Below are 14469 nucleotides of genomic sequence, written 5' to 3'. Positions count from 1 at the left end.
AAAAAAACCCAAAACCGCCCCAAAACCGCCCCAAAACACCACAGTGCCCCGCCCCAAAGCAGCCCCAAAAACGGCCCCAAAAACGGCCCCAAATGACCCCAACCCCCCGAGTCCCCCTCCCCACCATGCCAGCCCCTATAGAGCCCCCATGGAGCCCCTATAGACCCACCTGTGCCCCATAGGCTGACCCTATAGAGCCACCTGACCCTATAGACCCACCTGTGCCCCATAGCCTGACCCTATAGAACCACCTGACCCTATAGACACACCTGTGCCCCATAGCCCGAACCTATAGAGCCACCTGACCCTATAGAATCACCTGTGCCCCATAGGCTGACCCTATAGAGCCACCTGACCCTATAGACCCACCTGTGCCCCATAGGCTGACCCTATAGAACCACCTGACCCTATAGAACCACCTGACCCTATAGACACACCTGTGCCCCATAGCCTGACCCTATAGAACCACCTGACCCTATAGACCCACCTGTGCCCCATAGCCTGGCCCTATAGAACCACCTGACCCTATAGAATCACCTGTGCCCCATAGCCCGAACCTATAGAATCACCTGACCCTATAGACCCACCTGTGCCCCATAGCCTGACCCTATAGAATCACCTGACCCTATAGACACACCTGTGCCCCATAGCCTGACCCTAGAGAACCACCTGACCCTATAGAATCACCTGACCCTATAGACACACCTGTGCCCCATAGCCCGAACCTATAGAGCCACCTGACCCTATAGAACCACCTGTGCCCCATAGCCCGAACCTATAGAACCACCTGACCCTATAGAATCACCTGACCCTATAGACACACCTGTGCCCCATAGCCCGACCCTATAGAACCACCTGACCCTACAGAACCACCTGTGCACCATAGCCCGACCCTATAGAACCACCTGACCCTATAGACCCACCTGTGCCCCATAGCCTGGCCCTATAGAATCACCTGTGCACCATAACCTGGCCCTATAGAATCACCTGACCCTATAGAACCACCTGTGCCCCATAGCCTGACCCTATAGAGCCACCTGACCCTATAGACCCACCTGTGCCCCATAGCCTGACCCTATAGAATCACCTGACCCTACAGAACCACCTGTGCCCCATAGCCTGACCCTATAGAACCACCTGACCCTATAGAATCACCTGTGCCCCATAGCCTGACCCTATAGAACCACCTGACCCTATAGAATCACCTGTGCCCCATAGCCTGACCCTATAGAACCACCTGACCCTACAGAACCACCTGTGCTCCATAGCCCGACCCTATAGAACCACCTGACCCTATAGACACACCTGTGCCCCATAGCCCGAACCTATAGAGCCACCTGACCCTATGGACCCACCTGTGCCCCACGGCCTGACCCTATAGAGCCACCTGACCTTATAGAAACCTGTGCCTGCTGTCCCACCCCATAGAACCACCTGTGCCCCACAGCCCGATCCTATAGAGCCACCTGATCCTATAGAACCACCTGTGCCCCACAGCCTGACCCTATAGAATCACCTGTGGCTGCTCTCACCCTATAGAACCCCTACAGAACCACCTGACCTTATAGACCCACCTGTGGCTGCTGTCCCACCCCATAGATGCCCTATAGAACCACCTGGGCCCCACAGCCTGACCCTATAGAACCACCTGACCCTATAGAAACCTGTGGCTGCTGTCCCACCCCATAGAACCACCTGTGCCACGGCCCGACCCTATAGAACCACCTGACCCTATGGACCCACCTGTGCCCCACAGCCCGACCCTATAGAGCCACCTGACCCTATGGACCCACCTGTGCCCCACAGCCCGACCCTATAGAGCCACCTGACCCTATGGACCCACCTGTGCCCCACAGCCCGACCCTATAGAACCACCTGACCCTATGGACCCACCTGTGCCCCACGGCCCGATCCTATAGAGCCACCTGACCCTATGGACCCACCTGTGCCCCACGGCCCGATCCTATAGAACCACCTGACCCTATGGACCCACCTGTGCCCCACGGCCCGATCCTATAGAACCACCTGACCCTATGGACCCACCTGTGCCCCACGGCCCGACCCTATAGAGCCACCTGACCCTATGGACCCACCTGTGCCCCACGGCCCGACCCTATAGAACCACCTGACCCTATGGACCCACCTGTGCCCCACAGCCCGATCCTATAGAGCCACCTGACCCTATGGACCCACCTGTGCCTGCTGTCCCACCCTATAGACCCACCTGGGCCTCCGCCCAGCCCCATGGAGCACCTGGAGCCCCCACTGAGCCCCTACAGAGACCCTATAGATGCACCTTTACCTGTGCCCAGCCCTATGGAGACCCTGCAGACCCCTCCCCTCACCTCGATCGGACCCTATAGACTCCCCCAGACCCACCTTTACCTGTGCCCAGCCCCACACAGACCCTATAGCCCCGCCTTTACCCCCCCCCCCTCCATCCTATATAAACACCACAGGGACCCCTCCCCAAATCCCAGAATCCCCCAGCCCCACACAGACCCTATAGACCCACCTCGATCCCAATCCCTGCCCCACACAGACCCTATAGCTCCATCTTTACCTCCCCACCCTATATAAACACCCCAGAGACGCCCCCAGCCCCAATTTCCCCCCCTCCATCCCCCAATAAATCCCCCAAAATCCAGCCCCACACACGCCCTAGAGACTCCCCCCGGCCCCATATGGACCCTATAGACCCCACCCATCCCCACACGGACCCTATAGACCCCTCCCATCCCCATTCCGACCCTACAGCTCCATCTTTACCCGCCCATCCCATCCAAACGCCCCCAGCCCCAATTCCCCGTCCTTCCCCACCCCCAGACCCCAATAAATCCCCCAAACCGCCCCCAGCCCCATATGGACCCTATAGACCCCACCCATCCCCACACGGACCCTATAGACCCCTCCCAGCCCCACACAGACCCTACAGCTCCATCTTTAGCCCCCCCACCCCATCCAGGCGACCCCAGCCCCAATTCCCCGTCCTTCCCCACCCCCAGACCCCAATAAATCCACCCGGACCCCTCCCAGCCCCACACGGACCCTATAGACCCCTCCCATCCCCATTCCGACCCTACAGCTCCATCTTCAGCCCCCCCACCCCATCCAGACGCCCCCAGCCCCAATTCCCCGTCCTTCCCCACCCCCAGACCCCCATACACCCCCCCCAGCCCCATATGGACCCTATAGACCCCACCCAGACCCTACAGACCCCTCCCATCCCCATTCCGACCCTACAGCTCCATCTTCCCCCCCCCACCCCATCCAAACGCCCCCAGCCCCAATTCCCCCCCCCCACCCCAAACCCCAACCCCCCCCCCATCCCCAGCCCCACCTTTCTCCCCTTCCCCACCCCCTTCACGCAGCCCCCCAGGGACCCCCCCTGTCCCTCCCCCACTCCTCAGACCCGCTCCTCGTTCTCGATCCCCCTCATTCCGAACCCGCGGAGGTTTTGGGGTCCCCCTTTGATCTCGGGGACCCCCCCAGGACCCCCCAAATCCCCCTCCCCCCAGGGCTGTACCTGCTCCCGCCGCTCCCAGCTCGGGGCTGCGGCTGCCGCGGGGTTGACATAATCCACCCGCAGGCCACGCCCCCCCGAACAGGCCACGCCCACCCGGGCCACGCCCATCCCCGGCCACACCCTGCGGGGGGGGGGGGGGCGGTGGGAACGGGACCCCCGGTGGGGGGAGGGGGGGTGGGACCCCCATTTGGGGGGGGGGGGGGGGAAGGGATTGGGGGATGGGTCTGGGGGCTGGGACCCCCATTTTGGGGGAGGGGATGGGGGTGGGGGGGGGGGGGGATGGGACCCCCATTTGAGGGGGGAGGGGATGGGGGTGGGACCCCCATTTTGGGGGAGGGGATGGGGGTGGGGGGGGGGGGAATGGGACCCCCATTTGGGGGGGGAGGGGATGGGGTTTGGGGTGCGAACCCCAATTTTGGGGGGACGGGATTGGGGGATGGGCCTGGGGGATGGGCCCCCCATTTTTGGGGGAAAAGACCCCATTTGGGGGGAGGGGGGAATGGGTTTGGGGGGGGGGGATGGGACCCCCATTTGAGGGGGGAGGGGATTGGGGGATGGGTCTGGGGGGGAGGGACCCCCATTTTTGGGGGGATTGAGACCCCCGGGTAGGGGGGTGGGTGTGGGGAGTGGGACCCCCCCCATTTGGGGTGATGGGGGATGGGTTTGGGGGGTGGGACCCCCATTTTGAGGGGGGGTGGGACCCCATTGGGGGGGGGAGGGGGGATGGTTTAAGACCCCCAAGAATGGGGAGGGGGAGGGGTTTGACACCCCCCCCCTCCCCCCAGGATATTTGGGGTCTCTATTTGGGGGAGGGGACCCCAAATGTTGGAGACCCCCCCCAATTTATTGGGGTCACCTTAATGAGGGAAACCCCCAAAATTTTGGGGAGGGGTTTTCCCCAAGGACCCCCTCCCCCATATTTCAGACCCCTCCCCATATTTGGGACCCCTCCCCCATTTTTGAAACCCCTCCCCCATTTTTGAGACCCCTCCCCCATAACTTGAGACCCCCCCATTTTTGAGACCGCTCCCCCCCATTTTGAGACCCCTCCCCCCCATATTCGAGACCCCTCCCCCCCATATTTCGAGACCCCTCCCCCGTATTTTGGGCCCCTCCCAGGGTGTGGGGGGAGGGGAATTTTGAAGCTGTGCCCTCCCCTCCCCCCACCCCAATTCCCGGCCATCACAATTTTGGAATTCCGGGAAAATTCGGGAAATTCCTCCCAAGCCCCTCCCCCTCCCCTCCCCCAACAATGACGTCACTGAGAGGCGTGTGTGACGTCATAATTACTTAAAAAAAATCAAATCCCTCAAATTTATTGGGAATTTTGGGAATTTCAGGACACGCCCCCTCCCCTCCCCCAATGAAACCCCTCCAATTTTTTTTTTTTTTTGGGGGGGGGGAGGGGACGGGGGGAAGAATTTGGGGAACCCCTCCCCCAATCCAAAATCGACCCCCAAAATTTTGGGGTCTCCACCCGACCCCCTCCCCCAAATTTTGGCGGGGTGGGGGGAGGGGTCACCCCCGAGGGGGTTTTGAGGGTGCGACTCAAAGAACCCCAAAAAATTCGGGGATTTGGGGGGGGGGGGGGGGAATTTTGGGGGGGTTTTATCGGGTTTTGAAATCGATTTTTAGGGTGGGATTTTTAATGGGATTTTTGGGGATTTTTTGGGGGGTTTTTAATGGGATTTTTGGGGATTTTTAATGGGATTTTTGGGGGGTTTTTAATGGGATTTTTAGGAGGTTTTTAGGGGGTTTAAATGGGATTTTGGGGAATTTTTAATGGGATTTTTAGGGGGTTTTTAGGGGTTTTTTAGGGGGTTTTTAGGGGATTTTTGGGGATTTTTAATGGGATTTTTAGGGGGTTTTTGGGGGGTTTTTAATGGGATTTTGGGGGATTTTTAGTGGGATTTTTAGGGGGTTTTAATGGGATTTTTGGGGATTTTTAGAGGGTTTTAATGGGATTTTTAGGGGGTTTTAATGGGATTTTTTGGGGGGATTTTTAGGGGGTTTTGGGGAGATTTTGGGGGATTTTTAGGGTTTTTTAATGGGATTTTTAATGGGATTTTTCGGGGATATTTTTTGAGTTTTTGGGGATTTTTGGGGGATTTTTTTGAGGAGGTTTTGGGGATTTTTTAGGATTTTTTTGAGGAGTTTTTGTGGATTTTTTCAGAGATTTTTTTGAGGAGTTTTCGTGGATTTTTTCGGGGATTTCTTTGAGGAGTTTTCGTGGATTTTTTCGGGGATTTTTTTTGGGGCTGTTTCAGGGATTTTTTTGAGGAGTTTTCGTGGATTTTTTCAGGGATTTTTTTGAGGAGTTTTCGTGGATTTTTTCGGGGATTTTTTTGAGAAGTTTTCGTGGATTTTTTCGGGGATTTTTTTGAAGAGTTTTCATGGATTTTTTCGGGGATTTTTTTTGGGGCTGTTTCAGGGATTTTTTTGAGGAGTTTTCGTGGATTTTTTCAGGGATTTTTTTGAGGAGTTTTCGTGGATTTTTTCGGGGATTTTTTTGAGGAGTTTTCGTGGATTTTTTCAGGGATTTTTTTGAGGAGTTTTCGTGGATTTTTTCGGGGATTTTTTTGAGGCGTTTTCGTGGATTTTTTCAGGGATTTTTTTGAGGAGTTTTCATGGATTTTTTCGGGGATTTTTTTTGGGGCTGTTTCAGGGATTTTTTTGAGGAGTTTTCGTGGATTTTTTCGGGGATTTTTTTGAGGCGTTTTCGTGGATTTTTTCAGGGATTTTTTTGAAGAGTTTTCATGGATTTTTTCGGGGATTTTTTTTGGGGCTGTTTCAGGGATTTTTTTGAGGAGTTTTCGTGGATTTTTTCAGGGATTTTTTTGAGGAGTTTTCGTGGATTTTTTCAGGGATTTTTTTGAGGAGTTTTCGTGGATTTTTTCGGGGATTTTTTTGAGAAGTTTTCGTGGATTTTTTCGGGGATTTTTTTGAGGAGTTTTCGTGGATTTTTTCGGGGATTTTTTTGAGGAGTTTTCGTGGATTTTTTCGGGGATTTTTTTGAGGAGTTTTCGTGGATTTTTTCAGGGATTTTTTTGAGGAGTTTTCGTGGATTTTTTCGGGGATTTTTTTGAGGAGTTTTCGTGGATTTTTTCGGGGATTTTTTCGGGGCGGTTTCAGGGATTTTTCCGGGGAGGTTTCGGGGATTTTTCGGGGTTTTCTTTAAGCCTGGATGCTGCTCTTGGTGCTGAAGGCCAGGTAATAAACCACGAGCCCGACGGCTGCTGCCACCACCTCCGTGGACACCCAGGGCCCGTTCCAGGCACCCTGTGAGGAATTTTGGGGTCACCTGAGCACCCCAAAACCCCCTCCCCACCCCCCCCCCCCCCCACCCCCTCCCCGGATTCCCCATCCCAAAATATCCCAAACCCCCCACCCCGATATCTGGACGTCGAGTTCTTAAAATCCCCCAAAATTTCACCCCAAGGAATGAGAACTTGAAAATTTCAGCGTCGCTGTTTCAAAGCTCTGGGACACCCCAAAATCTCTGTGGGACCCCACCCCAAAATCCCATTGGGACCCCACCCCAAATCTCAATGGGACCCCACCCCAAAATCCCACTGGGACCCCACCCCAAAATCCCATTGGGACACCCCAAAATCCCATTGGGACCCCACCCCAAAATCCCATTGGGACCCCACCCCAAAATCCCACTGGGACCCCACCCCAAAATCCCATTGGGACCCCACCCCAAAATCCCACTGGGACCCCACCCCAAAATCCCATTGGGACCCCACCCCAAAATCCCATTGGGACACTCCAAAATCTCTGTGGGTCCCCACCCCAAAATCTCAGAGGGACCCCTCCCCAAAATCCCACTGGGACACCCAAAAATCTCAATGGGACCCCACCCCAAAATCTCAATGGGACCCCACCCCAAAATCTCAATGGGACCCCACACCAAAATCCCAGTGGGACCCCACCCCAAAATCTCAGAGGGACCCCACCCCAAAATCTCAGAGGGACCCCACCCCAAAATCTCAGAGGGACCCCACACCAAAATCCCAGTGGGACCCCACCCCAAAATCTCAGAGGGACCCCTCCCCAAAATCTCAATGGGACCCCACCCCAAAATTCCATTGGGACACCCCAAAATCCCACTGGGACCCCACCCCAAAATCTCAATGGGACCCCACTCCAAAATCCCACTGGGACCCCACCCCAAAATCTCAATGGGACCCCACCCCAAAAAATCCTGGGGGACCCCAAAATCTGAGTTTCACCCCTAAAAAAACCACCCAGAGCACCCCAAAATCTCAATGTCATCCCCCAAAATCCCCAGGACTCCCCAAACCCACCCCTCAGAACCACCCCGAGACCCCTTAACATCCCCCAAAACCCCTCCGTGACCCTCCCAGCCCCCCTAAACTCACAGGGGATCCCCCAAACCACCCCAGATTTTTTGGGGGAGGGGAGGGGGGGATCCCCTGCCAGGACCCACCCGGTGATCGACGCTGACGGTGAAGAGCGGCCGGACCCGGGACACGTCCTCGTTGTTCCTCTGGGCCTGGGGGAGGGGAGGTTTAGGGTAGGGGGGAAGGGGGGTCTTGAGAGCCCATCAAAATTTGGGGAGGGGTCTTCACCTTGCGTAGGGCGCTGTAGGATTCCTCGTCGAAGAATTTCACCTCGTAGGTGCCAGACTGGGCCTGGCGGTGCTCCAGGCTCCAGGATACCTGGGGGGTGGAAGGGGGGGACAAGGGGAGGGGGGTGGCATCGCTGGGACCCCTCCCCAAATTTATCTGAGACCTCCTCACCCCCCCCCCCCCACCCCAAAGCTCTCCTGATCTTACCTGAGGTTGTCAGTGCTGCTCAAAGTCACCTGAGACCCCCGAGAGCTTCCCTAAAGTCACCTGAGTCACTCCAAAAACACCCCCAGATTCACCTGAGCCCCCCCAAAACACCCCCAGATTCACCTGAGCCCCCCCAAAACACCCCCAGATTCACCTGAGCCCCCCAAACACTCCCAGATTCAACTGAGCCCCCCCAAACACTCCCAGATTCACCAGAGCCCCCCCAAAACACTCCCAGATTCACCAGAGCCCCCCCAAACACTCCCAGATTCACCTGAGCCCCCCCAAAACACCTCCAGATTCACCAGAGCCCCCCCAAAACACTCCCAGATTCAACTGAGCCCCCCCCCAAACACTCCCAGATTCACCTGAGCCCCCCAAACACTCCCAGACTTACCTGAGCCCCCCAAAAACATCCCTAGACTCACCTGAGCTCCCCAAAAACAACCCCCATGCACTCCCAGACTCACCTGAGCCCCCCCAAAAACCCCCAAACACCCCCAAACTCACCTGAGTCCCCCTAAATTCTCCTTCCCTCACCTGAGCCCCCTCCAAGCTCCCCCACACCCACCTGAGCCCCCCAAAAACAACCCCCAAACACCCCCAGCCTCACCTGTGCTCCCCAAACCCCCCCCCTTGAGACATGCCCACTCACCTGAGCCCCCCTGAGCTCCCCCAGATTCACCTGGGCCCCTCTCCAAACTCTCTCAAAGACACCCAGCCTCACCTGAGCTCCCCAAACCCCCCCAAGACCCTCCTTGAGATCCCCCAATCCCCTGAGCCCCCCAGAACTCTCCCCCAAACTCACCTGACCTCTCAGAACCCCCCAAGTTACCCTCTCAGAGAACCCCCCCCCCCCACACACACCTGAGCCTCCCAAAACCCCTCCTTAAACCCTCCCAGGTACCCCTGACTCACCTGAGCCCCCAAACCCACCTGAGCCCCTCAGCCTAAACCCTCCCAGCGACCCCCCACTCACCTGAACCCCCCCAAAACAATCTCTCCTAAAGGTCTGCTGCTCACCTGAGCACAGAAATCCCCCCACCCACTCACCTGAGCTCCTCAAAACCCCTCCCTAAACCCTCCCAGAGACTCCTGACTCACCTGAGCCCTTCAGCCTAAACCTTTCTAGGGAGCCCCCCACTCACCTGAGCCCCCCAAATAACCCCCCCAGAGCCCCCCTCGCCTCCCCCCTCCCCCCCCCAGCCTCACCTGGTACCTGCCCACGTCCTGCCCGCGGGTCACCGGGAACTGCTTCCCGTTCACGTCGGCGTAAAGAGCCACGTTCTGTGGGGGAGGGGGGGATCAGGGGGGGTCTGGGGGGGATCCCTCATCTCACCCCACCCCCCCCCACCCCACGGGGGTCTCACCTGGGCGCCGTTTTTGCAAACCAGGGAAATCTCCACCACGAAGACGCTCTCGGAGGCGATGACGGCGTCCGAGGTGGTGTAATAGGAGGGGACGATGGTGGGCTCGGGGCACGGCTCACCTGGGCAGGGGGCGGCAGGGACCCCCCCTCAGCACCAGTGGGATTGCAGGGACTCGGGACCCCCCCCCTTAAAACAACCCAGCTCTGCAAAATTGTCCCAGATCATCTCAGGGACCACCGTTCTACCCCAAATCCCCCTCCCCAAATGTAGCTGAGTTGCCAACAGACCCCCAATGGCCCGGGACCCCCAGTGGCAGCCCAGACCCCCCCGGGACCCCTCATGGATCTCACCGGCTCCGAGACCCCCGCATGGAACCCCGGGACCCCCTCATAGAACCCCGGGACCCCCTCGTGGGACCCCCAAGACCCCTCATGGGATCCCCCAAACCCCTCATGGGACCCCCAAACCCCTCATGGGACCCCCGAGACCCCTCATGGGACCCCCAAACCCCTCATGGGATCCCCCAAACCCCTCATGGGACCCCCAAACCCCTCATGGGACCCCCGGGACCCCTCATGGGACCCCCAAACCCCTCATGGGATCCCCGAGACCCCTCATGGGACCCCCAAACCCCTCATGGGATCCCCGAGACCCCTCATGGGACCCCCAAACCCCTCATGGGACCCCCGGGACCCCTCATGGGACCCCCAAACCCCTCATGGGACCCCTCACGGACCTCACCGGCCCCGAGACCCCTCACGGAATCCCGGGACCCCTCACTGGACCCAGGGAACCCTCACGCACCTCACCCGTCCCGGGACCCCTCACGGAACCCCCTCAGGACCCCGAGACCCCTCATAGGACCCCGATCCCCCCTCACGGAACTCGGGGATCCCCCACGGATGTCACCGGTCCCGGGATTCCCCTCACGGCATCCCCCGATGCCCTCCTTCCCCTCACGCCCCTCAGAGATCTCGACTCCCGCAACCCCCGCAGGACCCCTCAGAGCCCTCATACAACCCAGAACCCCTCAGAGCCCTCACGACCCCTGGGTTCCCCTCACAAGTCCCCGTTCCCGCTCACGAGACCCCGATTTCTGCCCTACCCGCGGCCCCGCTCGCCGCCAGCAGCAGCAGCAGCGGCAGCGGCAGCACTCCGGCACCCGCCATGATCGACCGCGCGCACCTGCCCTCTAGGCCCGCCCCCGCGGAGAGCAGCCAATCAACGCCGGCAACGCCTCCACGCCAACCAATCAGAGCGAGGGGGCGGACACGCGCGCGCCGGCTGGCCAATGAGGAGAGAGCGCGCTGCTCGGTCCGCGCGCAACGTGGCCCGCGGTCATGGTGGGGGCGCGGCTAATATATCAGAGGCGGGGCTAAGAAACGTCGGGGGTGCGGCCGAGGGGTGGCGCATGCGCAATGAGGAGCCCACGCGGATAAAATGGCAGCGGCCGCGCCCTTGCGCAAGCGCACTCTTCCGTTGCCATCGCGACGGTTGAGGGGCGGTGGCCGCGGCTCTCTCCCCCGTTATCCGTTGCGGTTTCTTTCGCCCTCAAAACGAAGCGCGCTTGGGGAAAGGGCTTCGCGCTCGGGTATCGCCGTTCTGAGGCAGAACGGCGTGGGCAGGACCGCCTTTATCCCTTCTCGCTGTGAGACCTCACGCCGCCGCCCCTCCCAGGCACAAAATGGCCGCGGCGGCGTGAGGGCGTGGTAGCTGGCGGTAGGGTCGGGGTGGGAAGTCTCGCGAGAGTTCGAGCATATCAGCCTATCTCCTCGCGTGGGCGGTTCCGAGATCTCGCGAGAGGTCGAACTATCGGAGGAGCATCATGGCGGCGGCGTTGACGGCGGCGCGACGGCGCCTGTTGCGGGCCGCGCTACGGCCGCGCGCGGTGAGTGACCAATCAGAAGCCTGCCCGCCGCCTACCGGGTCCCGCCCTCACCGCTTCCCGCCGCTTGCCGCCCGTTCTCGCCGGTTCCCGCCGCACCGGCCGTGCGTCGTTGGCCGGCGCGCACGGGGGGGGGGGGCGCCCGGAGGGGAGCGGCCCGGAAGTGGCATTTCGGCCTCTGATAGGCTCGCTGAGGGGGTGTGGCGCTGCAGCTCGTGTGCTGATTGGCTGTAACTCTCGGAGTGGGTGGGAAGAGGCGCTTCGCGTTGTGATTGGCTGATATTTCTGGAGGGGCGGTGCCTGGGCGGAACCACTGTCGGAGGTCGAGGGGGGGTGGAATTTGGGAGGTGCGAAGGCATCGCCGCCGTATAAAATTTAATTAATATTTCTTTAATTAATGAGGCGTTTCTGGAAGGTTCGCGGATTATCGAGGGGGGTTGACCTCTGGTGCCGTTTTGGGGACGTGGATTTAGAACTTTTTTGGGGGGGATACTGGTTCCTTTGAGGCGTCCCCATTCCTTTACGGGACCCCTCCCATTGCAGGTGTGGATCGCGCAGGCCGGGATTTCCCATGATGCCGAGCGGCTCCACCTCCCCCCTGTGAGTGCCCCTCCCCCACCCCCCAAAACCCCCCCTCCCCCATTTTGGGGGGGGGGGGGGGGGCACAGAGACCCCAACCCCTTTTTCCCCCCCACTTGGTGAATTTTTTGGGGGGGGGGGAAAACCCCTGACTCGGGGTAAGCTCGGTAAAAGGGCTCCAAACCTCAAATTTTGGGGTGGGGGAGGGGTCCCTGGTGGGGGTTTTTGGGGGGTATTTTTTTTTTTGGGGGGGGGGGAGGGGTGGTCTCTTTCTCTCTCCCCATTTGTCACTGACTGCCCCTTTCTCCCTCCCCCCACAGCAACGCAGCATCGTGAGTACCCCAAAAAAACCTCCAGGGAGGACCCCAAAAAACTCTGGGGGGGGCCCAAAAATCTCAGTGGGGGGGGTGGGTGGGTCCCCAAAAGTTCTTAGAGGGATCCCAAAATTACTGGGGGTTCCCAAAATCACCGGGGTGGGGTCCTCAAAAATCACCAAGGGGAAGGACCCCAAAAATCACTGGGTCCCAAAAATCACTGGGGTGACCCTAAAATGCACTTGGGGGGCCCCAAAAATCACCAGAGAGACCCCAAAAATCACTGGGGGGTGGGGTCCAAAAATCACCAAGGTGCGGGGGCCCCAAAAATCACCAGAGAGACCCCAAAAAAATCACTGGGGGGAGTCCCCAAAAATCACCGGGTGAGGGGTGGGGACCCCCAACAGTCACTGGGGAGGGGGAGATTCCAAAAAAATCACCGGGGGACCCCAAAAATCGCCAGAGAGACCCCCAAAAGTCACTGGGGGGGGGGGTGGAGCGGAGGGGAGGGGCCCCCAAAATCACTGGCTCCCAAAAATCCCCATTCTCTCCCCCCCCCCAAAAAAACAAAAAAAAAAAAAAAACAAAAAAAAAAAAACAACTGATGGGGGGGGGGAGGGGGGTGGGGATCCCAAAACCTTTTTGGGATCGGGGAATTTTTTTTTTTTTTTTTTTTTTTTTGGGGGGAGGGGAGGGGGGGTGGGACACACCCCCCCCCCCCCTAAATATTTGGGTGTGTCCCCAGCCCCCCCCGGCCAAGTACGGGGGACGTCACACGGTGACGCTGATCCCGGGCGACGGCATCGGCCCCGAGCTGATGCTGCACGTCAAGGAGGTCTTCAGGTGAGACCCCCGGGGATTTTTTGGTGGGGGGGGGGGGGGTCCCTGAATCCTAAAAAGAGTCAGAAAAAAAATCCCCAAAAATTTTATGGATTTGTTAAGGTAAGGGAGGAGGGAACGGTGAAAATTTGGGGGGGGGGGGGGGGGGGGGGGAAAGGGTTAAAAATGGGGGGAAATCGATGGCCTAAAATGGAGTTTGAGGTGGCAAAATTTGGAAGTGAGTTGGTGGAATCGGGTGTGGGGTATGCAAATTAGATGGTAAAATATGTAAATGAAGCCAGAAATACGTAAATTAACCGAAAGCGTAAGAACTCGCACCAAAATGTGCAAAGGAATCGCCCAAATGAGCCCTGAAGTATGCAAATGAGGCCCAAAGCATGTAAATGAGCCACAAAATATGCAAATGAGCCCAAAATATGCAAATGAGCCCCAAAATATGCAATGAGCCTAAAAACATGCAAATGAATCCCCAAAATATGCAAATGAATCCCAAAGCATGCAAATGAGCCTCAAATGATGCAAATGAACCCCCAAAATATGCAAATGAGCCCCAAAACGTGCAAATGAACACCAAAATATGCAAATGAACCCCAAAATATGCAAATGAACCCCAAAGTTCTGCAAATTTCCCCCAATCAACCCCAAAAAAATTACAAACGAGCCTCTAAAACCCAGAGAAACCAACCCCAAAATACGCTAATGATCCCCAAATTATGCAAATGAACCCCAAAACATGCAAATGAATCCCCAAAATCCCTCAAATTTCCCCCCATCCAACCCAAAGAAATTACAAATGAGCCCCTGAAACGGAGATAAACCAACCAAAAATATGCAAATGAGCCTCAAAACATGCAAATGAGCCTCAAATTACGCAAATGAATTGCGAAATTCCACAAAATTCCCCCCATCAATGCCAAAAAATTACAAACGAGCCCCGAAACGGAAAGAAACCAACCCCGAAATATGCAAATGAGCTCCAAAATATGCAAATGAGCACCAAAATAAGCAAATATTCCCAAAATTCCACAAATTTCCCCCCCAATCAACGCCAAAAAAATTTACAAACGGGCCCCTAAAACCCAGAGAAATCAACCCAGAAATATGCAAATGACCCCCCAGATTATGCAAATGAACCCCAAAACATGCAAATGAA

At 57.4% G+C, this 14469-nt stretch overlaps 1 protein-coding gene across 1 annotated transcript; it reads right to left on the bottom strand.

The window, feature by feature from the left end:
* Positions 1–6553: 6553 nt before the first annotated feature.
* SSR4 (signal sequence receptor subunit 4) lies at positions 6554–10927 on the bottom strand. Its single transcript, XM_062511947.1, has 6 exons — positions 10804–10927; positions 9699–9817; positions 9541–9615; positions 8122–8211; positions 7980–8045; positions 6554–6805 (listed from the first exon to the last, which is right to left on the bottom strand). The coding sequence occupies exons 1-6, from the start codon at positions 10865–10867 to the stop codon at positions 6701–6703; spliced, it is 519 nt and encodes a 172-aa protein (XP_062367931.1). The 5' UTR covers positions 10868–10927; the 3' UTR covers positions 6554–6700.
* Between the last annotated feature and the right edge of the window lie 3542 nt (positions 10928–14469).

The sequence above is a fragment of the Cinclus cinclus genome, chromosome 33 (genome assembly GCF_963662255.1).
Source record: "Cinclus cinclus chromosome 33, bCinCin1.1, whole genome shotgun sequence".
NCBI lineage: Eukaryota > Metazoa > Chordata > Aves > Passeriformes > Cinclidae > Cinclus > Cinclus cinclus.
This window is presented reverse-complemented; position numbering and strand designations above follow the sequence as displayed.